The sequence below is a fragment of the Columba livia genome, chromosome 3, assembly GCF_036013475.1.
Source record: "Columba livia isolate bColLiv1 breed racing homer chromosome 3, bColLiv1.pat.W.v2, whole genome shotgun sequence".
Taxonomy (NCBI): Eukaryota; Metazoa; Chordata; class Aves; order Columbiformes; family Columbidae; genus Columba; species Columba livia.
The window spans coordinates 47,270,291-47,296,961 of NC_088604.1; the positions used below are offsets into that span (position 1 = coordinate 47,270,291).

General features: G+C 43.8%; 1 protein-coding gene across 2 annotated transcripts in view; it reads left to right on the forward strand.

The window, feature by feature from the left end:
- Nucleotides 1–26,671, forward strand: part of SOBP (sine oculis binding protein homolog) — a 117,219-nt gene that overhangs the window by 50,021 nt on the left and 40,527 nt on the right. The window contains exon 5 of one of the 2 annotated variants that reach the window (XM_065056629.1): nucleotides 14,421–14,516. The exons of the other annotated variant lie outside the window; for it this stretch is intronic. Within the exon in view, the coding sequence (XP_064912701.1) occupies nucleotides 14,421–14,516 (96 nt within the window). The remainder of the gene's footprint in view (nucleotides 1–14,420; nucleotides 14,517–26,671) is intronic. 2 annotated transcript variants of the gene reach the window in all.

Sequence of the window (26,671 nt, forward strand, 5' to 3'; positions counted from 1 at the left end):
TTCTGTGACACTGCTTCGGTGTGGGAATGCTTGCAGTGTTGTTGTTAGCAGACAAATGTGTCTTTGAGAATGCATTACACTCCTTCTGGATTCAGGAGTAGTTTTGGCCTGCACGCCACCCAGCTTGGTGACTTCTTCTGCAAATAAGTATTTCCTTCCATTTGTTTTCACAAATTTATTGAATCTCTAGCTTTTTGCATTGTGACAAACAATGCATAGTTAATGGATAGTTAGTAACCACTTTTTTTTCTGTAACAAAGAAATTGGAGGTTTTTTGGTAACATAAAAATATAGCAGCCTGCATAGACTACTACCATATTCATTCTCACGTTTTTTTAAGTGGATAAGTCCTTGTCATTTAATATCTTGAGTAAGAGCTGTTTAAAACCTTTGATTACCCTTCACTGATACTATTTACTTTGGTGCAGACCATGGCCTAGTTTTAAGGAGGGTCTGGCCATGTATTTACAATAAGATTTGAAAAAGAAGGGTTATCCAGTGTGGAGGTGCAACTAAAGTTGGTTGTTGAAAATGGAACAATATCAGCAGCAATTAATGCTCAAGGCAAGAACTTGTTATTTTCCCCTTTACTTGCTTCTTTTTTCATATATTTGATAGGAGATGTGACAAAATGTCTGACTGAACCTTAAATTGCTGTTTCTTGTCTTTCTCACCACAAAAGTGTGATAGCCATGTTCCCCTTCCCCTTTGCCTTGGAGTAGGCAGGGAGTCACCAGCAGGGCGGGGGGAGAAGATGGTGGACATGGGTGGATGGCAGAGCCATTCACGTATGCTCCCATGAGATGAGGCAAACAAGCTAAACTTAGCTGGGGCTTGTATTTTGTCCTTCATGGTGACACACTGTGCAAGACGGTCATCCTTCCAGGGGAGCCCCATGGGTGCAGGGCTGTGGTGGAGTTGGGCTGAGAGCCAGTGCCCTGCCACAGGACTCCTCTGATGCCTTTTGGGTGGCCCTGAGGAGCAGCTGGTTTGGAGGTGCCATCATGATTGTGGTGGAGGAGGGAAGCCCCCTCTCAGCTGAGGGACGTGAAAGAGGTTGAGAGAAAGCCTCCTCGTGGGATGCCTTTCTCCATCAGTTCCAGTTGGCAAGGTTGTCAGGCTCCCCGTTCCCCTCAGGATAAGGTGGGCTCTTGCCTGGGAGAAATCAGTTTGCGTGAGGAGGAGAAAAGAGAGCGATTCCCTTGGCTACGTGCTTGTGGGATGCTGGGGCGCTTTCCCACTGGGAGGCTTTCTCTCCACAACCCGTCAAGAAAGCTGCTGGAGCCAGAGACCCACTTCAGGACCTGGTATCATCTCAGGCAATGGTGCGGCCAGACAGGAGGATTTTTTTTCCCAGATGGTAGCCAAGGCGTGCTCTGGCTGGGGAGCCTTCATAGCACGTTGGAGAAGCACACAGGTGAGCCCCGACAGCTCCAGTGCTCAGTGGCCTGAGGAGTTCATTCCTGTGGGATCAGGGACAAAACGTGATGTGTCCAGTCGTAACATTTTTATCAGGGCAGCCTCTCTGTGTCCTAAAAATGCCACCTCACCTTGTGTTTCCCTCCCCTCTTTTGCTTACTCACCACACTTCACATAAGCATACATGAGTCTGTCAGTAGGGGTAGGAAAGGAGGTGTACTATGGTCTCACCTAGCTCAGGGCTGCACAGTGAGTGACAGGTAAAAAAATCCAGGAACGGTGGACATAGAGGCCAAACTCACTTATCAAACCTCTAACACACTCACTCTCACTGCCCTTGTGGCAGGTCTGTACCCCTGGAAGAACTGGTGGCCCACTGCCCCTCAGGTTGTGCTAAGGATGGTGATACTGGCAGCTGCTGGAAACAAGCCTGGGCTTGGGTACCTCAGATGTGACCCAGTGTGGCCGTTCTTACTGTGATTAAAATAAAGAGTCCCTGTGTCAAGGTCGTCACTAAAAAAAAACTACTCAGACATCTGGTCCAACCAGCACAGGAGAGTTTCCTACCATATGTTTCCACTACCTTCAGCCCAAAGAGCTGGGGGAGCAGAGGACACAGGGCTGCTCACAGCTTGGAGGCTGCTGTGCTGGGTGAGGAAGAGAGCCATGGCCACTTTCTGGCTCTTGCCTTCTCCCCTCTTGAGTCCCTTCCTAGCACAGGCTGCCTGTGGGCACAGTGGGGCACTGGGGAGATGTTTTGCATGTTTTCTTGCTGGCCACTCACTGGAAGCCGTGTGCCGGTGTTGGGAATCGGTGTCCTAGAACAAACCAGCGATGCTATTTGTGACCCACAGCAGCAAAAGCCTGAAACGTGAACTTAGGGCTGACACTCCCTCTTTAACTTGAGCCACTGTGCTTTTCGTCACTATGCCAGGAGTTGTCAGCTTAACTCTGGCTTTTTTTTGGCTTGTGTCACAACCTAATAAGTTATAGGCCAGCTTCTCCTGTCGATGTTTTTGCTGCACAGAAGGCTTCACATTTTGTAAGCTTTTACAGCACAGCTGTGCTCAGAGATAAAACAGAATGTGTATACAGTACAGTATGCATTCAACTGATGCACTAGATTCTTCCCACCATATGTATGGAGTGGTGTGCATTTCACTCCGATACCTCACTGCCAAAACTGCCAGAAGCAAATAAACAAATGGCGGAAGAGAGACACCATATGACGCAGTGCCAGGCACATGACCTAGACTTTCAGAAAGAGGCCTTGGCTTCTTTTAAAGGATTACAGTGGTCCAATTTTTTAAACCTCGCCTCCCACTGTGTGAAATGTTCTGCCAGTGTACGCTGCGAAGCGTGCTGGTTGTTAAAGAACAGTCATAGATTTCCCCTTTCCTGCTAAGCAGCTGGTGTTGCAGCTCCTCATGCTCAATACTCATTTCCCCATTTTTCGATGTCAGTGATTCCCCATCAGGTTTTCTAAACGGAGAGAGGAACAATGGAGATGTGTGAAGGAGTCTAATTCTGAATGCTACTGTAAAAAGATGGAACACATGTAATTAGGATAATGAGATTAATATTAGCAACAATTTAATGATTACCACATAAACAATGCAAGTGAGAAATGGTTGTTCCACCTCGTTCCCCACAAAAAAGTCACTAAGTTGCATTTCACGGCATTGGTGGTGAAGATGCCTCTAATAAACTGACACAAACGTTAATTGCATGGTTAGATGTAACTCATTTAAATTGTAATTCTGTTCCTGGAACTCACACCTGAACATTCACACTCACAGTCTGAAAAGGGGATTCCTTAGCTTCTTTTCTCTCTGACCAGCCTGTTCCTAAAGAAAAGACAATGATGGCCACCACCATCAGTACTCCTCCTGCTAGTAGTGCTGGGAAACACAGATGGATTTTCCTGTCCATTGGCCTCAATCTTATGTTAGGCTGAACATCTGTCACTAGCCCATTGGTTATCTTGCTAGCTCTGGCCTTTACCTAAGCTTAGCTTTACTGGTGATTGTGTGAAGGGCAAGTGTGTGCTTTCTTCACTTTAGAGAAGTTTTAGGCTGAAAATGTGCATTTAAGAACAACAGAGGTCAAGACCATTGCTGGGCTTTACAAAGCTGATACAAAGCTAATGCAAAACGGTCTGGATGCAGATGAGATAATTTGGTCACGGATTTTGATAGAATGAGAAAAAGGATAGAAAAATATGTTACGATTTTCAGATAGCAGCAATGTTCATTACAGAAAGAATGTGTTTAAAGTGACACCGAATAGTCCATTGCATACTGAGGAAAAATTAAAGAAGGCCAGAGCCATAAACAAGGTAATTTGCTAAGTATTTGTTGGAGGTGTTGGACAAGTAAGAGTTACATAAGTGACAAGCACATGAGAGGCTGGAATAAACCCATGGAAGCTTTAAAAAGCTGACAGTGCCACCCCTGAAATGGTGGGGATGCTCATGCATACGCGTGAGGAGACAGCAGTACTGGCTGGGAGTGTGCAGGAGCCTGGTGCAGCCTCAAGGGATGCTTTTCAAGACGGGAGCTGCGGGGGAGAAGTGGGAAAAAGCAAATCAGGGTTACAGGAGAGGTGCTAAAACAGCAAAACACACAAGCCTCTGGCAAGTGATAAGGGGCCCGGCAGATCGAGTTAGGGATGGAGGCAGCAAACAAACCATTTGAGTCAATGCAGAAGACAAAAAGTTGGTGAATGTGTTTCCGCCTGCTCCTTTTTCTAGTGGGATCATCCCAATTTTTAAGCCTATATTTAAGGGTTAGAGTACTATATGTATTTTTTTCTGTAATAACAGTATACAGAGCTGAAAACAAAGTTGTCCGACAGACCCTAGGGCCTGAAGTGAACTGCTAGGAATAGTTAGAAGTAGATTCCTGTAGGCTTAGAAACCTGGCCAAGAGTCTACCTGCAATTGCATTCCACAGGAAACTGGGAAGACAGAGGTGTTTTTCATCTTATTGTGACAGAAAGGAGAAATCTCAGAATGAGACTTCTCAAATGCCAAGGCAAGTTGGGAAGATAAATTGCAGTTGGTTACCTCCCTTTGCCTGAAAGGATCTGTGTGCTCTGAACTTTCTTAGAGTTTGGACAGTTAGTTTCCTGGTTTTAGACATGATGTATGTTACTGGAATCCCTCTGGGTGATAGAGGGTTGCAGTGGGCAGTAGAAAATACAAGCATGCCACTGTGATTCAGAAATAACTTTTTGCCGGCATTGGGAGCAAGCTCTGAGGTGTTTGAGTTACATCCTGTTTGTCATTGAGAGCATGGCATCTCCCATGGTCACTACTTCTTCTTTAAAGAGTGGAAATCCTGGAAGAAGAGGGCTACCTCATTTGGACTGTATCAGCCTATTGCTCTGTGAACTATCTTTGACAGTAAAACTTTGAATAAAGGCCTCAAATAAAGGTGTCAGGAGGCAAGAGAGAAGTACTCTGTCTGATATTAGACCCAAAGCCGGTGGCGATATTGTGACCTCAGTCCCTGACCTCCAGCTGGGCTGTCGGGAATTATAACAAATGCTCCTCACCAGCAGCCAGGTTTTGCTTTTGTCCTGCTTGTAACTGCCACTGTCCCACCTTTTATTGCAGACATTCATCATCTGGCAGAAAGACTGAGAGATGATATTAAGGTTGTAGAAGATGTCATTTGTATCAAAGCTTCCCCTCCTTTCTTTTCACCTTCTCCTTGCCCGTTCTCCTTCATACACTCCATTCCTGTTGGGTTTTGCCCCCCTTTCCAGACCGCTCATCCCTTCACCCAGCTCATAAATGATTGCTTTAATAATATTACAGCCCTTCTATTTTGGTGTGTGAATAGCCCAAGTGACAAGTCGCTCATAACCAAAGCAGGGAGAGATTTCTATTTTCACCCTTTAAAAGGCCACAGAGATACAGAGAATAGGTTCCTGCCTGTCTTGTATCGATCCGAGCTAAGCATTTATTGCTGCGGAGTAGCTTGCAGACATAGTGCATTTGAGGGAAACTTTACCAACTAGACCTGACTGTTGTTTTTCCTTCTCCACATTTATTCAAAGTGCAGAATTGTTTGTATACCACAAAGACGGGAATTAAAGAAAAAGAGTATGCGTAGAATTTACCAGCTGTTTAAGTCTTATTGTTACCTTCTGTATCGATCAAATCCGTTGCCTCTTAATTGGATATTGACTGTTGTGAGGCAAATAAGGCAAGCTGTCAGAGAGGGGAGGGATGGGGCGCGGGGTTTATCTTAATGGTATGTTGATCATCGCTAGTCTATAAAAGCCAGTGGGAGAGGAGTTCATTAAACCAGCCTGCAATTGCTTTAAAAAAATATGCTCTGAGTCAAGATGATAAATCATATATGTGACACTGCAATCAGAGAAAATCCGCATTGTTGCTCTGGTATTTACAATGCTGAAGCTTGAAATAAGCAGATGCATTGAAACAAATTCATTAGGGACTGTGATTTGTTTGGTCTGTGAGCCTTAGCTAACCGTAACCAACATTTGAGGATTTCTTTTTCTTTTTTCTTTTTCCCTTGATGTTGTGTGTTGTTTTTCTGCCTCTCTGCTTCTCTGGCAGGCTGATTAGAAATGTGTGCTTGCCCTGCGCAGGACTCTTGTCTGTGCTGGGGAACCCTTGTAGAAACAGTAGCAGTGAGAAGGGATACTTGAGCTACCTGACAGTGACACACACAGAATACTTTGGAAAATGCATTTATCTCATAAATTGTAATAAGCAGGGAATGCGAAAAGAGAGGGAAAGCTTATCAGCTATGTTGGTGTGAGGTACCCATTACAAAAATGGAATCTGCTGGGAAGTCTGTAGTATATTTTCATCTCTTTCCTAGCTGTATTTTAGGCTGTATATTGAATATGTTGCAATAACTGTCAAGCACAGTCCATTAGTGGTTCAGGCCTGTTGTGAATCAGAAGGGAGATTATCAGGACAGGCTCACTTTTATGAAGGTCCCACGCAGCTGTGACTTGTCGAAGAAATGTTCAAAGGGGCAATAAACAAAGTTTATTTCAAATTATCTCAATGCGATGTGTTTGTTATCATATTTATTCTTTGGCAATTCAGAACTGGTTATTAAAAATTTATGATATGGGTAAAGGTTTGTGCAGTTTGAAAAATTAGCTTTTGAGGCAGCCACCTGAACACTTCTCATATATCACCGTGCTGCGACCTGCCAGGGAAAGGGTAGCGCAGTCCTGCGGAAACCCGTAAAGCAGCAGAAACTGCCTGGTTATTAGCCGATACAGGAAGGAAAAAGGTGCATGATTCTGGAATGCAGTGGGAAAATGAGCTTTAATGGGGAGTTTTCATTTGAGAGTATAAGGCAGTTCCCTGCTCAGGCAACTGGATTGAGGCTGGGCTGGACCATCTTCACTTGGTCACGAATGTGAGTCATTTAACATCTCACTCCTACTCCTCTTCCTATAACAACCAGAAGAGTGGTCCAGGGCTGTAGATGCCGCTATTTTTGCTTCAGTTGCTCTTTCTGGATATATTGTGAAACTGAAGATGATAATCCATTTTTCCAAATATGACTGTGGTAGAAAGGGCTATTAAGGTACAGCATTGCAAGCTGTGTAAAAAGAAAATCCTGATTTTGCCTGGAAGGATGAGAAGTCCAGCAGGAAATCAGAGTTCCTCTATAAAGTATATAAAGCAAAACTAGGGGAAGGGAAGAAAAAGGTATGTAGAACCCAGAAAGCTGAATCCTTTTCGTGGCGGGGAGGGGTAAGTTCTGAGTGACTTTTAAATGCAGTAGGATAAAAGTTATTATTTTAGCAGGCACTAGGGTAGTACTGTTATTAGTATTTCATTTTGATTCACTTACAATATTACATACATTATAATAGAGTTTGGATAATTTTATACCATGAAATTCTGAGTGAAAAATTTAATACATATAGCTGGACTGTTCAGATCTATAGCCCGTGGAAGGCAAGCATTATTAAAAAAAAGAAGAAGAAAAACAAAACCCAGAAAAGATCCATAAATAACCTTTTATCAGATTTTCAGGCACATTTGTTTGGATTTTTTGTGTGTTTCAGTTATGCAAGAAAATGAACGTGATATTCCTCAGTTGCTTTGACGAGGATAATTTCAGAAACACTGACCTATCATTCCACAGATTGGCACCTTCTCCTTCTTTGTCGCAATGCATTTTTTCTGGGGCAGCTTTTCTCAGCAAAACTGCCTGTTTCCCAGGAGTTTTACACCTGTTCAGAAAGGGACAATGAGGGGTTGTGGGTTGGGTTTGGTTAGAATGGCAGATTCGACCTGGCGACTATTTATTTTTGAAGTCAAGGGGGTATTTCTTCTGTCAGCACAGTGGAGAAGATTGCAGGATATTCTGGATGATGTATTTTCTCCACTTCTAATCACACTATCCAGACTGCTGGCTCCTGAAGGCATTTCCACACCAGCCTTCTCCTGAACATGTGGACTCGAGTTGCTTTTCTAGTCCAGTCTTGCCATTAGTGGTGTTGCGTTCAGATTTTGTATTCACATTTGTAATAGCAGCTAAAATTCGAACAAAGGCTAGAGTTTGGGTCTAGATTCATCACTGTCTATAATGGACATATCACAGTAACACATAAACAGCTCTTACCAAGAGATGTGCCAGCAATAGGAGCCCTTGTCTTGCTGAGGATACCTGCAGGGAATGGAACCTCAAGCACTACTTAGGGACTGCATCTTTGCAGGGACATCTCTGCTCCTCCTCAGTGACCATATAACTTCACTCTCTGTGAAAGGGACTCCACAGCTGTACTCTTAATGTATAGAAGCCAGGAGCAGCTGAGTGCCAGGGAGAGATTTCAAGGACGGCTGCAGATAGATCCCAGCCAACAAAGTGGCACAAACCTGTCTCCAGTGGAACGCCCTCTGCTCAGGCCCCGGGAAGAGCCCTGCACAGTCCCAAGGTTTTGCTTGCTGTGCTGATATTGTTCTGCTGGTTTCTGTCCACCAATGACTTCTTCCAGCGAAGGCAAGATCTTGACTCCTAACTTAAATAATGGGAGGAAATGTGCACTTGCGTGTTGGTACATGTATTCATGTGCGTGTTGGGGTTGCATGTGTGAGGAGAGGAGAGGAGAGGAGAGGAGAGGAGAGGAGAGGAGAGGAGAGGAGAGGAGAGGAGAGGAGAGGAGAGGAGAGGAGAGGAGAGGAGAGGAGAGGAGAGGAGAGGAGAGGAGAGGAGAGGAGAGGAGAGGAGAGGAGAGGAGAGGAGAGGAGAGGAGAGGAGAGGAGAGGAGAGGAGAGGAGAGGAGAGGAAGCAGCAAAAGAAGTCAGCGAAAGTCCTTCTGGTTTTCTTCTGCATCCTTAATAAAGAAGTTATAAGAGGACATATTCCCAATTTCTTTTCAACTTTATAGATCATCTCCAGTAGACGAATTGTCTCGTGGACCACTTCCCCTCCCACTGGCGATCAAATAACATTCCTGTGGTGACTACACCAGTTGCTTACATGGAAAAATAACGTTAGGAAAGTATTTAATGTATTTTTAGCTGTCTTTAAATTCATTTTAGCAGCTGGAAACAAGGGGAGTTAGTAGCACATGACTTGCAAGCTCTCCATATACCACCACCAACTGCACAGAGAGCCACTGCTGCAGAGAGACCCCTGGCTGGGAAACGTTGGGTAGGGTGGCCACCTCTAACCTGGGGTGGTCACAGAAGGTCAGGCAAAAAGATAACATCGATTTTAGTGGGATGAAAGTGATAATGAGACGATAAACACCCAGTGTGATTTTAGATATTTTATTTTCACTGATCTGGGTTTTGGGAGATTTTACGAGACATTGTTTTGACATGTTTCAAAATACCTGGGACTTTTTCAAAAAGCTTGAGAAGATTTTAGAGGCTCAGAGTGGCAAAATATTACAACTGTAGGGATTAGTGCGTAGAATGCAGCCGAGAGACGCAGTAAGCTAATAAATATTGGTTATTCCATCACTCTGCAAATCAGGAAAATCCTGACATCCTTGTGAAAAGCAAACCTCTTGTGGAACATTAGTGGGAGCTTTCCCTGAGAGAAGACTTTCCCCAAGCTGAGAGCTCGCTCACTGCTGTCACTGCCCAGTTGCTGAGCCAGGGTTGTCCTCTCCGGACCATCATCCCTGGCCCTGCTCTGCTCCCAGTGCAAAGCCACAACCTGACACCCTGATGTCGGGCTCCCCCGCTTCCCCAGCCCACAGCAAGCATGTTCATTTTTCTGGGAAGAATATACTCAACAGATGGAAGTTTAGTACTATTTTTACCCTTGCTGGTACAGTGAATGTAGAGACCATGGTAATTGATTATCTGGGACAACAGAAATGCACAGGAACTAGAATTTCAAGGATTAGGGTCTCCCTGAGGATTTCCTTCGAGTTTCAGTGTAGGAAGAGATAACCTTTGTGGTGGAAACGGAACCGCGGCTTTCAGCTCCCATCTGCAGCCAGCCTCTGGGGACAAGAGTATTAAGGGTGATGTGAACTTCCTCTGTTCATCACCACGGGATGGGAGCCTCGTCACAGTTATCTGCGCTTCTATAGCAACGCTGTTCAACTTCTTGCAGCTTTTTTCTGTCCTACCAGAGCCATTCAACTAATGCCTGCTTTTAACTGGGGGTAACGGTCCTATGTTTCATCTGTTTTAAAGGACATTTGTAGAAATTAGGTGGCAATTTTATCCTGAGTAGGCAGGCTAATATTCTGTTGCTCTGCACTGCTCAAGTGGCCGTCGCTCTTAGGAAATAGATGTTAGGTGTTTTCAGTTAAGTGGCATTAAACTTTTGTAGACTGAGCCGTAAGATTTCATTGCAAATGCACTGTCCCATTTTAGTGGAAGCTTTGCATTAACAAGTTCCATCTTAATCAATTATGCTGTTCAACCTGCCTTGTGACTTACACTGTCATAAGATCCTGTCCTTAATATTAAAATGTAAGCACAGATTTCCTCTCCCAAGGCTGAAGATGCATAAAAAGACTCAGACTGAAGCTAAGGAATCCTCTGTCTGGATCAAAATAATTTTTCTCTGAGAATAAGGAGGAACAAATATCCATGTACTTCAGAGAGGAGGAAATTCTGCTGTGGATTGTTCTTCCTCCGTCTTGTTAAAAAAAGGAATCTTGACTTAATATATAGTCTGTTTCCAAACTATTGGCATCTTTTGCAAATATAGGCTGGCTGGCTTATGAATAGACAGCACACTTCGTGTAGCCAAAGATAGTTGTCATCATGCACTTATTAATGAGTACACATATCTCTGAACATCAAATGCTGTGCTATTTTCAGAGAGGTCCTTTCAGATACTGTTTTCTGTCCTTTTCTTTATTTTTTTTTTCCTTACCCTTGTGCCATTTTCCTTCAAAGCTCAGTGGTAGAAAGCAGAAAGGAAAGGGGCCTGAGAAGGGAGGTGTTCTCATACATCCAGTGTCCCCACATCAGGAGCTGCTCTGTGCATGTCATTCCTGACAGATGTTTGCCTAATCTGCTCCTAAAAAACTCCAGTGATGGGGCTTTGACAGTCTCCTTAGGCAATCTGCTCCAGCGCTTTGCTGTACCGATCATTAAGAAGGGTTTCCTGATATCTAACCTGCAATTAAAGGCCACGATTTCCCGTGCAGCCCATCATCAGGCTGACCTTACAACCAAGCCAGCTCCCCCAAGTTGTCTGCAGTTTCCTCACTACATCTTCCTCGCCAGCACTGCTCCTTGGGTAACATGCTGTCTTCCGCCCAGTTTTGTCGAGTGTCCAGCCCAGCGTCCCATGGGCTGGCGATGGGCAGGTTTCCCTCTCAGAGTCCATGCAGCTGATGGGAAGGCGGCTGCCTGCCAGGAGAGGCTATTGAATTAGGAGATTCAGTAAATCCCAGGAGAGGAGCTGCCACAGTGAAGTTGCAGCAGTTTTGCACTGATAAAACTAGCAGCGCTCACTGATGGTCCCAGGCCTCAGAACACGAGCTGAAGCTTTTTTTGTCTTGGAACAAAATGTGCTGTGAGAGCAGTTGTACCGTATATTGCATATATGCAATCAATTGCATCTAGCATTTTGGACATACGTTTTTTGATGCAAGCATTTCTGTAACCATTTTAGCAGTTTAAAGTATTTTAAAAAATCAGAGATCACAGGTTTGGCTTGGGTCTTCTTTCACTTGCTTCGTTTTAAACAATAGCAGGCAAAATGCATCCCATGGCAGCCAGGCCTGATGGAGAAGCTGCAGATGCTGTGAGTGAGGTTGAGGTGCTGGGGAGCTGAGGCTGTCGCTTACTGGTGTGCAGCAGCAATTGAGAGTGAGTCAGTGTAGATACAGGCATATCAAAATATAACCATGGCAAGATAAGCTCTGAGCCACTCTTTTAATACACTTAGAACAGTGCTGAACATTGTAAGAGCATTTCCTTCTGCAAATTATTTACAACTGGAAGACGGTAGTAATGAATTCACGTAGAGTAGCTGGGGAAATAGCCCTGGCTGCTATGAATAGGTATTTTTTACAATGGAAAGCAGCTAGCTAAGCTAAGTTTACTTTTGCCGCCTGAGTAAATGATAGCAGGATATAGCTAAACTGTTTTTTGAGACAGGAATTTTTGGTGACATCCAAAAATAAATAAAATAAGATTTGGATCAGTAGGAGGGGTGACATGTTGCCGTCAGCAGGGGTGAATAACCTTTGTGTAACTGGCAATTTTGGTACGTGGGTCAAGGTCGGTGGGGTTTGTATCTATATTTTGACATATGCGCTACAAACACCCTGATATCCATTTCATTTTACAAGGTGTGTGCGTGCACCGAGATAATGCACCAGAGGGTCACTGGCAGGTTACAATGTGCCAGCCATCACGTGCACAAAGTCTAGAATAGAGCCAAGATACAATTTCAGGGGTCTGGGGGCGCTGATAGCATTCAGAGCCCAACATAACACCTGTGCCCCATGCAACATCTCACTGGCTCTCTGTCACCGAGCATCCCGTTGGCACCTGTGATCCTGAGCTGACAGGTCCGCAGGTCAGCTTCTATTTTTACAAGGCATTTTTAAGGCATTTGTCCCCCAGTTATCTCCTAGATGACCTGGAAGAGCTTCAGTTCCTCACCTGTATTCCTTCATAGAGGAGAAGAAAGGACAAAGTTTGTTTTCAAAATGAGAATTGGGGTGTTTTTTTTTACCAAACATGATCAAATTTGGGCTTTTTATTCACGCAGCATAGGGAGTAGATTCATTGCATGAGAAAGGTTTCAGTTTCAAACTAATAGTTAGAAGAATGCATTTAAACCTTTGTCAATATAAAAGTGATTTCAGGTGCTCAGGAATGCTCTGCCTCTTCCTTGTGGTTTGAAGGAAGAATTTTAAACATTTTCCACCCTGCAACTATTGAGAGCAGTAGAAAGAAAATACATATAAACTGCTAGGAAACATACGGAATAAACTTGTTTCCCACTTCCCGCTTCTTGTAATGATCGTCAGCGTAGGTACTACTCTAAACATACTTTGGACAAACCTTGCACTTTTAAAAATGATATTTTCTGTTGGGCAGAGTGTGCTCATGCCCAGTGGCAAAGAAGCAGAGGCTTGCTGGACTCAATGGGCTTTCCATGAGGTGCAACCCCTTCACATTTTTCTAAAAATCCTTGATGCTGTTAACCCGTGGCTCCCCTTTCCCAACCCCATCTCCCCAGGGAGGGGCAGAAGCCTATTGGAAGGCAAACAACCCGTAGAGCCTACAGGGTGTAAATATATTTCATAAATGCCAATGCTGAAAAAGCCTGGGTAGCAGGAGCGTGTCACACGACAACAGGCAGCTCACACCGTGAGGGGCTACAACACGCTGAGATGTGTGTGCATTGAGCACACCCTGCCCCCCCCCACCCTGGGGAGGGGACGTGGGGTGGATGGAGGGACAGGGAGTGGGGCTACCTGATCCTCACCCTGTCGCCTCCACCCGCTCCCGTCGCCCCCTACTTTCGCCCTCTCCCCCCCCACCCTCTGCCCTTCCTCCTCTCCCCAGCTTCTTTTGGGCAGGGGCTGATTTAAATAGGTTGGCAGGGAGCCAGGAGCTCATCATTTTAATGCAGTGTAAAATGGAATGTGCATAATTATATGCAAGCCATATGTGAGGGAGACAGCTCAGCTGTGAATTTCGGGAGGCTGCGAGAGGGAGAGAGCGAACAGTCAGGGATCAGATGAGATGGAGCGGAACGGAGTGCAAGTGTCACCCAAATGAACAGTGTAATGAGTGTATTGCTGACACTCCTCCTTTCACCTGCTTCTCCCTTTTGCTTTAACTCAAAAGCAGAAAATGCTGTAGATGAGAAGGGAAGAATACTATATGCAAGCAGGATTGCTAATGGGCTCTGGTAATGTCTCCATTTAAACTTCGGTTTTCTTAATTAACAGTGTAGTTCTAAATAACCAGTAACTTTTAATGCATCTTTGTCATTAAATATTTTGACCGCATTTGACTGAAGGATCATTGTTCTCACTAGATGATTGCTCCTTTTAAAGCTTCACTTAAACATGGAGGGGGAATCCATTTATCTATAATAGTATTACATGTAAATGATGACTATGAAAACGTATTTATTTTTTTGGCCTTGCTGTTAAACTGAAAATACATTATGCAGGGATTGCTTAAGCATGTCAAAAAGTTTAAATGAGTACATATGTAATGTAATCCTGAAAAATGCAATGGAGAAAATTGAAACCCTGAGTTACTCACAGTTTCCAGCTCAAATATTTCATTTTGGGTTTGTCTTTTGTTGTTATAATTATTTGCGATGCAATGAATTTGCATGTTCAACCTAAGCTATGTAAGAAAACAACATCCCAAGTTCTCATATCTAAAAGGTGTACTGCGTATTTAAACAAACGTTTAAATAATGTTGTATTTTGGGATTCCCATCTGTTTTAATGATCTGAGCTGTTATGCTTTTAGCTATTTTTTTTTCCTTCCATTATTTGTAAGTCCCTAAATAGGCCATTATATTTTCCTTCAGGCTAGAGATGAAGATGGACATGCTGAAAATTTTCCCCAGCAGCACTATGCTAAGGAAACTCCAAGACTTGCCTTCAAGAATAACTGCGAACTACTTGTAAGAATAACATACTTACAACAAGTCTAGATTGTTACTTTAGCACAGTGAAACCTTTTTTTTTTTTTTGAAAGGCTTTTGTTCATTATGACATACATTATGAAATATGATAGTGGTTTTTATTTTTTCCTGTTCTGATGCTAGTTCTGCTATCCGTGAACAATTTAAGATCTCAGATTGCTTGAAAAATCTCTTTTACTTGGTAACAGCACGTGAATGGCCTTGTCGTACTACCTTGTCTCACACGGTAAATCAGGGAGAGCCACACAGGGAGCGGCTGGTGATGCACGAAAAGCCCCACCCCCCCATCCCCTGAGATGCCCCAAAACTCACTCTCCCCTCCACCTTTTACCTCTGCTGTGTTTTCTGGTGTCGTTCTGCTGACACGCAGGACTCCCTTCAGAGCCTGCCTGTTCCTCCCCTTCCTCACTGCATGCAGGCGGGAGCATCCTCTCCTTTCCTCTCCACTCCATTCCACTCCTCTCCACTGCTGCGGGGAAAGAGCGAAAGCCGGGAAAGCACGTAGAGGGAGCCGGGAGTGTTTACAAGCCATAAGAGAGATTATATCAGCTGTGAAAGAATCTCTGTTCCAAGGCAGGGTTAATTTGCTGTTCATTTTAGCATTTGCAGCGAGGCAAGATTAAAAGCAAGCAGGAATGCCTATTATATTTCTATTAAATGAATCTGTTGGGACCTAATGTTCTTGATTAGCTTGCGAAAATGAGTGCTCCACGATGAGTTTTTCTGTTTGCCTAAAGTAAACAGAGAATGAATTGTAATACGTTTAAGAGAGATTCACTCACGGCTTTCGAAAAGGGAGTTTTAGATGGATTGGTAGATCTCTCCCTCACATTCGCCTTTCTTCTCAGCCGCACTTAAGTAAAATGTATCATTTGGCTAAATGGAAATATTTGCGGAAACAACAACACTTTTTTTCTCCTTATAACTCTAGCAGAGGGGGGCGGCGGTGGAGGAGTGAGATGTGTTTCCTCCGCATTAAAACCCATGTCTGCCTGCCCCGTAGAGGACGCAGGGCCAAATCCTGATCTCAGTCTCCCAGGTGCAACACCCAGCGAAGGCGAGCTGTTGAGCCGAAATAAACCAGTGCTAAAGGTGGTCCCCAGATTCAAGTGGTTGTTTGGAGAAGCCCAGACCAGAGGGCAGCAGCCCTGGGGGTGGTGGCCAGTCCCTGCTCCTGCCCAAGAGCACCTTGGCCTCACCTGCACCGGTGGGTTCATAGCGTCACCTACCCCCCAGGTGTCCCCTGTGCTGAGCCAACCCCTTGGTTAGGTCATGACAACGCCTTTTAGAGCCACAGGTGTCACTCAGAAGGGTCAGTGTGTTCCCAGGATAATTCTCCCCAGCAAAAAGCTGCATAAACCATAAGTTCTTCCTTCCTCTTAAACGCCTTGCAAAGTTCCTGCTGGTTTCAGGGGCAGCAGAGTTACATCCTAAGGGGAGGAAACCAGACCAACACAAAAAGCAATTCCCCAGTGCAGTCACAATCCTTGTGCCAAATAAGTGAAACTGTTTCTTCAAGGCCATGCTTAATTACTGTGCGGCTGGTCAAATCAGGCCTGACGAACCATCACAGCACACCAAAATGCCCCCAAAGCCAATAGGGTTTCTTGGTGTAGGAGGAGTGCAGCTAGACTTGGGAGACAACACGGTATAAAATAAGTCATGTATTATTTCAATTTAAAATCTGCTTTATTTTTAATGCAAGCAATCAATGAACCAATTAACCCTCTTTGTGCTATTTGAATCAAGCATTCTTTTAATACCCAGTTAATTGTTCCTCTATTTAATGCATTTAAGTTTTTAGTTTATTATATCACCCCTGTATCTGGCAAAAGCTCAAGTCATCCAAGTTAGTCTTTCATGTGCTTTTTGGACAAGTTTCAGTTCTTGTTTAAGGAAGTAATAAAAGTAATTTGTCATAGTTTTATTTTTCCTGTGCTATTGGAAACAAAACTGGCAGGGATGTAATCTGTACTCAATTTGTATGTGAAAACAAAAGTAGACAAATAATTAATATGTACTTCTGCTGTCTTTGAAGTTATATTGTAGGAACTTTCAGTGGAAATATGATGTTGAGGCTAGGCTTTGGTGGTGCGGGGCCTAGTGTTGTTTGTCAAAGATGCTGTGTTTCACAGGGAGGTAGTGGTTTTCTTTCTATATTTTTACTATTTTGGGAAACAATACCATATTAAAATGTTCTGGAGAGTAAAGCGAATTTCACAGGAACTGGTCTTAAAGACAGCATCTTTCTCCTAAAGGCTAGTTAGTATTCCTACATTTGTGCTAGGAATTGTTTCCTTGGGAGGGAAAAAGGGGGAAAAAATATGAAAGAAAGGAGTGGCGACAGCTGCTTCCTCTAAAAAAATATTTTCCCAATGGTAAAAACTTACCCAGAATCTAACAGTGCAAGTCAGATGCTGGCTGAGTGAAAAGCTGGGATTTTTTTAAATGAAAGAGAAACTGAAACTTGTTTATGCTTTTGAGAATCAGGAAATCCTTGGAGTTTTCGCAGTACAGTTAAGAGTACTGTAAAAGCCCGTCAGGTGAAATTGGAGGCTTTGGCTCAGAAGTGCTTTCAGTGCTTTAGGGTTCAGCTGCCATTTTCCAGCAGGGTTTGTTCAGGCAAGCGCAGGCTCCTGTGTTTGGGAAGTGCTGGTGCTGGGAAGGGGCTGCCGGCTGGGTTGCCGGGGCCGGGGTGCTGCTGCTGGGTCTGCGTGCCAGGTCACAGGCGTGCACGGCAAGCTTTAACTCCTTGGTACTGGGAGACAATTGAAAGCATAGTAACACAGACTATTGCAAATGGTATGCTTTTTCATTGCTTACTCCTCAGAAGAAGAGATAATTTAGGTAGTGAGGTACAACTCAGCTATTTAATTGTTGGGTTTTTTTTTGAGAGGGAGACACCTTGGTAGGAAATAGGAGGAAGAAAGAGCTACAATTTAGGCAAAAGAAACCCCTGAGTGCTTGCGGTAGTTCTGCATGTTAAGAAAAGCAGTGACAATGGAAGATTTTGGTTGGTATAGAAAGCTGTTGTGCGGTTACGGGATTAGGTTGGAGTATTCATTTCCCACATTAAGTCCAGAGATTGTTGCGTGTCATGCCGTTTGTTGTAGAAAACAGAGAGGTTAAGACGCTCTAGTCAATGAGGACATAAAATTTTCATTGTAAACTTTTCAGTATTTTTGAGCATCATGTTTTAAGTTACCCACGATAAATACTGGGAACTACATAAAACAAATTTATTTTTCAAGAGCCGGGCCAGCATGCTGTGTTGGCTAGCCGTCCTCTCTTCTCCCATAGGCACCGCCTCAGGATTTTAATTTCTTATTCTGAGAGTGGCTGGAAGCTTTTCTTTCAGGCACATCTCTTTGTTTCCAGAAGAAAAAGGTAGAATTTAGTCCTCTGGAAGCTGATTGTCAAGGAGCAGTACAGTCCAACTAATAGTGGATTTGGGGAGAGAGATGGGATTAACTGCTGAGAAAGGGCAGGCTAGAGTGAAAAGGCCAGAGAAAAGCCCACAGCCCTGGCCCTAGCCAGCTGAAATTCCTGAGCCATTGCCTAGAGAAAGGAAAAATCCATCTGGCACCTACCCAGGTTAGTCAGGGTAGGAAGAGCCATGCTTGGATGCCTTTTAACAAAAGTAGGAAAGAAAACCCAACGGTTTGTCCTTGCTCCCCCTCCCCCAGTTACCCAGAATATTAAGTCAATGTTTCAGATTGGCATGCTGCTGTATGAGCAAAGGAGAGTTTGATGGGTTAAGGAAATTAAACTCCAGGTTGCTTTCCAGTTCATTTGTTTATGGAGATGATCTGAGTACCACCCACCGCTATGGGATTATATGTAAAGCAAGCGAATAACCAAACAAAACATAAACACCCTGAAAAAAAAATTCATTTCCAGTCCCACACCCAGCTGTGATCCATGGTTTTCCTGCAGTAAAATTATGATCTTTTTCTCTTTGAAATCAAAAAGTCTAGTAGTTCCTAGTAGTTCTGTTCTGAAAGGATAAATTCTTGATTCCAGTATGCGATGAATTATAATGTAGTCCTGGTGCTTGGAAGCTGTTATATGGAAGACACAAAATAAAGCATGCTTGTTATTGGATTTAATGCAAACTCACCTATGGCCAGTTATCTTTAATCATGTACAAAAAGAGGCAGAGAAGGCTCTGAAAACACATCTACACCTGAAACATGAAATACAAAATGTTCTACAAAGAAAAGCCTTTGGGGAGGCTGAGACAAGGCTGAGGAGTCAGAGCCACAGCTGATGCTTTGCTTGAAGTCCTGTCGCTTTGCTCTGCTGTTCCAGCACGAGAGGCAGGGTCAGGGAGCGTGGCCCATGTGGGGCATCCGGACAGGGCAGCAGGGGTGGTACTGCAATGTGGGAAGGATTTCATACCTACAAGACTGATTTTAAAAAGTGATGAGAATGTTTGTGATCATATGAGGCCAGTAGGTTTTTGTAGTCATAGTCAAGTTAAAGGTAAATAGGCATATTTGTAACCTTTGGAGGCCATGAGATTTTTGGTTTCAGAAAGTGAGGTTAGGATTCTTTGTTTTTAAAGTGCTTCAGTGTCAAGCAAAGCCAGTCCCTATTAGTGCTTCAGCATTAAAATGAAATACCCATCAGTCCGTTTATAACCACTGTGCCCTCAAAAGGGGAAGATAGCTTTGCTCGTCTCCTCTCTTGCCTTTCCCCCCCTTTCTGTCTCCCATGTTGCCTCCTTATTTCTAGCAGAGAGGAGAGAAAAAACAAAAGCTCTTCCCCACTGTAGCCCTCCCTGGCTCTTCCTTCACCCTGTTAGGTGCAAACTGGCAGAAGGAGAGGGAGAGCTCTTCTTCCATCCTGGCCCAGAAAGCTGGAGCGGGACTGCTGCCCAGCAGCTCTGAGGGATGTAGGAACACATCTCGATTTTAAAGCAATGACCTTGGGGTCAGGAGGTGATTCCACTACCCTGGAGAGGTGGGAGGGGAGAGGGGGAGAAGTGCTGTGACACCTTATCAAGCTCCAGGTCGTAGAGCTACTGGTATCCAGGTCTGCCAAGAGGTGCTCACCACTGTTTCAGCATCACTTGCTGTTTGCTGTGCCTCACCACTGGTGCTATTTTTTGGTGGTTTACCAGTGGATTTCATCAGTGTCTTGCTCAGTTTGCCACCACAGTCTGAGAGCAACTGATACTGCTCCATCAGCTGCACTGTGGTGGATGCAGTGATTTGAGCAAATGGCCATGCAAAGCCCGTAACAGCCAGCGGAGAGACCGCTGTTGGTTTCAGGGACTTTGGATCAGGCACAGAGAGCTGTCACAATGGCAGTTATGGCTCTGGAACAAAAATATTGAGAAAAGCAAATTGTAGCAGTGAATTGATACTGATGTTCTTAAAACCTCAGTAATCTTGGCCACAAGAAATTCAACCTTTCTTGTGACTGAAATAACAGTGAGGCTTAGGTCATATTGTAGGCTAATCGCCTGTAACGTTTCATTTTCAGAAACTAAATTGTTCGTGAGTTATAGCAGCATATTTAAAGAACGTCCCCAAAACCCCACTGAAAAAAAACTTCTGTTCTGTTTCTTTTCAAGCAAGGGCAACAAACCAGGCAAAATTATTGTAAAGTTTTTTTGGTCCTTAATTGCTGCCAGGCTGAACGAAGGGCTGTGTGGTGTTCACCTTGCCCACACTCCTAAAGACTGTTGAAGTCTATGGACATGGGGTGAATGCACTCAAAAAAAGGCAGCGCTCAACCCAGGCGCAGATTGCAGCCCCAGGAGAAGAGGGGAGCCCCGACACCCCTCTCTGGCTGACCCTGCCTGCCTGCTGCCTGCCTGCAGGGTCTGCTCTTAGGTGGGCATCCACGGGGCGCTGGCTGCCTTGGTGGCTGTCCCCTGATAGGCATCTCGCCAGGATAATGAACTTCCCTAACAATAATGCCAGACCAAAGACAGAGCTGCCAGCCGCCCTGCGATATGCTGTCCCCAGGAAGTGATAGGCTCTGTGCCTGTCTACACATATCTATTTACTGGTTTAGAACAAATTCCTGCAGTGTCTTGCCCGGTGCACGGGCTGTGTCCCTGCTTTTTAATTACATGTTTTTCTGCTCCATAATAGAAGTGAAGGCTGTTAGTTGCTTTATGGCAGCATGGGCTAGATCTGGAGGGTTTGGGTCCTATTTCTGGGGCTGCAACAGACATTCTTGGGGGTCTGGAGACATTTCCTTGGTCTTTCAGGCCTTCCATTCCCCTTCTCCCATCCTGCACCACCATCCTGCTAACAAAATATGGTTTTTTTTCCTCGACTCACACCATGTTCACGACTCCACAATCTCTGATCCAAAGCCCAGTAAAATCAATAGGATCTCTGTCGTAAGCCTTCAGTGTGCTGAGTGACACCTTGTATTCTGTAGACAAGAAAGGGCAAGCAACTGCTTCAAGATGTCTTCCCCCTCTCTGACCAAAATTCACTATAGGCCTGCTAACAGCTGATTTGAAACGTAGCAGACATGATCTTTATGAATAATATTTAAACTGAAGGCTGCAATCAGAAACCAGCTGTAGGAACTTACAGAAAATACAGCCCTGTCACAGCAAGTCTGAGAGAGTGCCTCTACTGGAAATAAGACCCAAACCTCACTCCTTTTATACTTGGAATTAGCAAGTGACCATGACCTACAGCATGGGGGAGGGTGAGGGATTCCCCGCTCTCCTCCTGCAGAGGTGGGCAGGAAGGTGCCATTAACCCCTGAGAGCATCAAGGAGGGTAAGTCTCTACCAGTTCCCAGTGACACATATAAAATCCCCAGGATCGTGCGGAGCGGGGGGAGGAAGGGAAGGAGGTGGGGATTAAAGGAAAGAAGATCCCCCATGGCCAGGGATGCGGCTTCCCACACAAGCAGGCTGGTACCCCCAGTAATTCTACATAATCCCTGGCTTTTTGCTCCAGTGAACCAAATTGAGAGAGACAATTCAGTGAGCTGAAGAGATGGAATAAAAGGTGTGGCAGTGAGAGAGGTGGGCAGCACGGGAAGACGGTCAATGAGAATAGGGCAGATTTGGCAAAGACCACGGCTACCAATGGTAGGTGTTTGGCTTCCCTCAGCCGAGAGCGAGTCATATCCCCTTTCTCACAGCTCCTGCCTCAGGTATGCTAGAAGTAGCAAGGAGCTTCACCCTGGTATCTCTAGTTTAGCATTTTCCTCCATACCAATACATAAGCATTATTTTAGGATGTGACAGTTGACACTTTGTGAACGCAAGCCTGCCTGTCCTCAGAAGAAGGCATGTTTTCTAGTTTTTAACATCATTGTTATTATTTCAAAAGAGAAGCAAAATGCATTTGTTAAAAAGGAAAATAATTAAAATTCCATTACAGCTCCAATTCTGTCATCTTCCTCCCCAGAACAAGCATTAACATTTTTATTAATAAATGTGCAATTACTAGTGACCTCTGAATAATTTCTCCAACCTTATTCTCCTCACTGCAATGCTGCATTGTATTACTCTATTTTCAGTCTTTGCTTTCCTCATTTGATGCGTTTACTGAAGTTATAATTTTCATATTAAATATGTTCTCATTGAAAAATTGCTTTTCCAAAAATGATTTAAAATAAAATACCAATTTTTTTATTGACCGGCAATTTAAACAAGTAAAAAGTTAATAAAATGTTAGCTGAAAATGCATTTTTAGCAGTTGTGCTGGTTTGACTGAAAGCGAGTTAATTTTCTTCATGCAGGTGTAAAATTTTTCACAGCTAGCATGGTCGTTGTTTGAATTTAGTTTGTGAACAAGAAGATAACACCCAGAACAGAATTAATGTTTTTCTCCAAGTAACTTTCTAATGTTTTTGAGCTGGAATAAAGAGAATGTTAGGCCTTACTGTTATCGCAGTTGTTATCTGGGAGCCAAGGTCTTTCTGAGCTCTTTGCCCACAGGTGTGAGGCAGCTGGGAAGGGGGACATAGATGGGGCAGACCTTGACTGACATCCAGGCTGATCAGTGAGGGTATTCTATGCCATTAGCATCATTCTTCATATTTAACGAGAGTCAGGTTTTGCGGCTGGAGACACCAGAACCAGAATTTCTGGTCTGTTTCGGTTGAGTTCTGTTCAGGATTTTCTTTATTTCGGCTTTTTGCCATCCTGCCATTTTGCAGAGGCCTCTGGGTCTCTCTGCCTTTTTCTCTCTTGCCCCAGGATCGGCTGTTTGGGACCAGGTGCTGCTGCCTGGGACTGGCTGCTCGGTGCAGACAGGGTCCGTGAGGAATTGCACTGAGTATCTTTTGGTTTATATTCTATTTTCCATTTTATATGTATTAGTAGTAAAAGCGGTGTGTTAGTATTATCTTGTTATTTTATTAGACTGTTTTTATCTCAATCCACAAGTTTCTCCCTTCCCTTTTATCTCCTCTATTTGGGGGTGTAGGGGGTGAGTGAGTGAGCAGCTGTCGTGGTTGTGATTGCTAGCAGGGTTTAAACCTCTACAGCAGCCTACTTTTTAATAACGATGTCAATAAATTTTAAAGTAAAAAAGCTTGAAAAAAATAGTCAGCCATTCCCTTGCCCCCCAAACCTCTGTAAAACTGGGAAGAAAAAAGCAAACAAACAAAAAACAATGAACCAAACTAAAAACCCACAACCAGATTTTTATCCCTTGGAAAGAAAACCAGTTGTGAATTGTGGCTTTGCTTTATGAAACTGGCATTCATAACCCATTTAAATAAAATTCAGACAGTTTTTATGGAACGTTAAAGGATAAAGATATGCCTTGTTCCAAAGGAAGTGAAGTACAGTGAAATAAAATTCATCGGATTTCCTCCCACATAAATTGGAAATAAAATTTCCGAAGCCATCACCTAGAGCTATAAATATTTTCTCCTTGGGGTCTGTGCAGGAGATGCAGATGACTCAGCAGGGGCGGGGGGAAGTATTGTGTGGGGCATCCTGGCAGCTGCCCGGGAGGAGCCGTCCCTCACACCGCATCTCACCACGGCCGTGCCTGGAGCACCAGGGTCAGGCCAGAGAGCTGGCTTTAGTCCCCGGGTGCTCGGGTCCTTCTGCACCTCTGGCCCTGGCTTTCACTCATGCAGGATGTTAATGACAATGTGTTTGTCAGGTCTGAAAAGATGCCTACGTAGACCAGTGTGACTTTCTGTAATGGTGCAGTTGGCTTCTGCCTCATCTTGCTGCGCATGTTGTTCTCCCCGTTAAAAAGGAACAGAGTTTGAAGTGATATGGCTTTGACATCCTTAAAGAGCCAGCATACAGTGGTAAGAGAGAAGGATTTTGAAAATCAGGAGCCCATCTGCTTTTTATTTCTCAGGGTTAAGATCCAGCCTGTGGGAAGGAGGGTTGAGAAGAGCCTGGCCACTATTCAGCTGGACTGCAGGGAGGCTTGGGGGTGCTCTGAGATATCGATCTTGTGGCCCCCGCTCTTTGGGAATCTCTAGGACTGTACAGGGCTTCCAGGAATGACATCCCAAGGAGGCAGATCAGTGTCACGCAGTTACCTGAAGGCACACCGAAGAAAATCTGTGTGCAAGGATCGCTTATCTCACTACTCACTGCTGTCTGTAGCAGACACCATTTTTACATCTCGGCAGTGACATGTATTATATTGCTTTTGGGACTGGAAAAAAAACCCCAAAATATAAATCCTCCATTTTATTATAGAAGTTAATACCAATAATTACTTAAAATTTAATGAATTTCAGTTCTCACTTAATTGCTTTTGAGTAGTTCACTTAACTTATTAAAAAGAAGCAAGGACATACTCATTTAATGAGCAGAAGCAGCCTTGGCCTAGCATCTGCCTACATTCTCTTTTCAATTAATCAATTATAGTCCAATGGTGTGTAATTACACATTAAGAAAGTTATTGGATATCGCAGCATGGCTGTCCCAGGGGGCTCATGAATACACTAATATAACACACCTGTAATGACCTGTTCTCAGATCTGCAAATTGCTCCCATTTCTCTCTCTCTCTCTCTCATTGCTAAATGAAGATGAGAGCAATTACCATTAACTTTTTGAGTCACATCTAGTCAATGAGAGAGAAAAAAGATCCCTACCAGCATTCATAATAAATCTGCCAGTTGATACTGAGTATTTTAACTGTACCAGGCATCGAGCTGGAAGGCAGTAAACACGCATCGGGATTGCACAAGGTTGTGGGGATCCCAGGGCTGGTCTGGACTGAGCACACTCTTCACCTGCAGGCAAGAGAAAGAGACAAGAAGGAAAACCTCATCAGATTATATCCAGGCATAATTTGGCTGGCTTGGTTTGAAGTAAATCAAACTCTGGAACTGATCCCTATGCAGTGGCTCTAAGTCTTTGCGTAGCAACTAAGCCATGTTGCTGTTGTGTTGGGTTTTTTTTCGAACGCTAGAAAGAACAAAATTTACTATGTAATGGCAGAAAGGCTTTTGTTGTGAGCATATAAGTCACTGATGCTCTCTTATTAATGCATAACAAATGAAACCAAGGAGAGACTCTTAATCTGCATAATGAAGTCTGACAGATTCTAAATTGGTGATTTAGTCAACTAAAGGGTCCAAAAATGCTCTGTGGAAGTGAGCTTTTGATGGCTCCATAAGTCAAATGGGAGATGATATCTGTCAGCATTTTTATAAATGTTGTCTTGCACAGTGTGATTTTGATGTGCTGTTGTCTCTCTCTCTGGGAAGAAGTGTCTGTTTCCCTACATGAAGCTTTCTTGTGCATGTTTTCCTTTGCAGACTGGGGTCTTTCAGGTGGGTGTACGTGCAGATTGACATGCAGCAGTATCTTGAGCACAGCAGCTCTTTACAAGCAGGGTCTGTTTTGCTCATAGTAATCCAACTTATTTCCATACTGTATGTCTTGCACCAAAATAATTGATAACAACTTCAGTGGAATCTTCATCATGATGGAGGTTGGTCCTCTTTTTAAGGATTGTGCATGTCTCCTTGTGCTAGATATCACACAGGATAACACTCCTGTGGGATTCAGGTGGTCAGATGTTGCTTTTGGTTGTGCTCACAGTGAGGCAATGGATGTTTCAATCTGAGCTACAGCTGGGCCCACATTTCACTCTGGTTTTCACCTGTGTCGTGTTTCTTCCTGGTTCCACAGCACCCTTTGCTTTAGGACACAGTTTGGTTCAAATGCCTAGTTGTAGCATCTCAGTATTTCACATTGGGGCTGGACTCTCTCTAGGTCCCACTGAGAGTTAACAGAGCAAAGCAAGCACTTGCAGAGTGTGATTTATTCAAAATGATTAGGTGCTGATTTAGGATTAGTTAAATCACCTGTAAATGTGCCTATATCTGTCCATTGACTAGATAAATACCTTCCGTATGACACCTACATTTTTGACACCCTCAATCATATTTTGAGCTGCGTATTTCTGCATGTGTCTAAGCTTACATGTAGAGCCGTTCATTTCAAGCAGAGGGACTACTTGTATACTTGAAGTTAGGTATCTGCTGACTTTGTGTTTAGTTGACTGATCTCCAGCTTTGAAATAGGGATGCTCTTATCTAATTACTTTCGCATGTGATGTGAGATTGAGATTAAAATATTAGAGGTGCAAAGCGATATATATTATTTAATGTTGTGTTATAGTCCAAATTGCTAACAACAGCATCCTTGGTATTTGCAGAGATGTTCATTTATTATAAATTATTATGCAACACAGTAGGAGAAAACAGGCTCCTAGGTTTACCTTCAGGTATTTAAGAACAATTTGTTTGACTGCCCATGCAATGCATAGTAAATAAAACCAGCAGAGCAGTGAGTGTAGATCTCACAAAGTGGGCATGTGTGTTGTGTTCTCAAATTCTTCTCAATGCAGCTTTGTTTATGCTCAGGACCAACATTCAATTCTGTGCTTATTTGTTTGATCAGTGCCTCAATGATCAATTAAAAATGTTTTAAATAAAGGAACACAATTCTAATGTAGAGCTTTAATATACGATACAGTATTTGTTTGTACAAGCTGGTTAAATATGGGTCTGAAAATACCTACCAGTTGTCTCTTACCTTCTGTAGTTTTTGTGTGTCTGATGGGAAGGAATGTGATATTTCCTTCAGCTGCAAAAATTTGTTTCTGTCTGAATTCTCTGCAAGAGGCTGTAACTCTTTGCCTGTCACTTTCC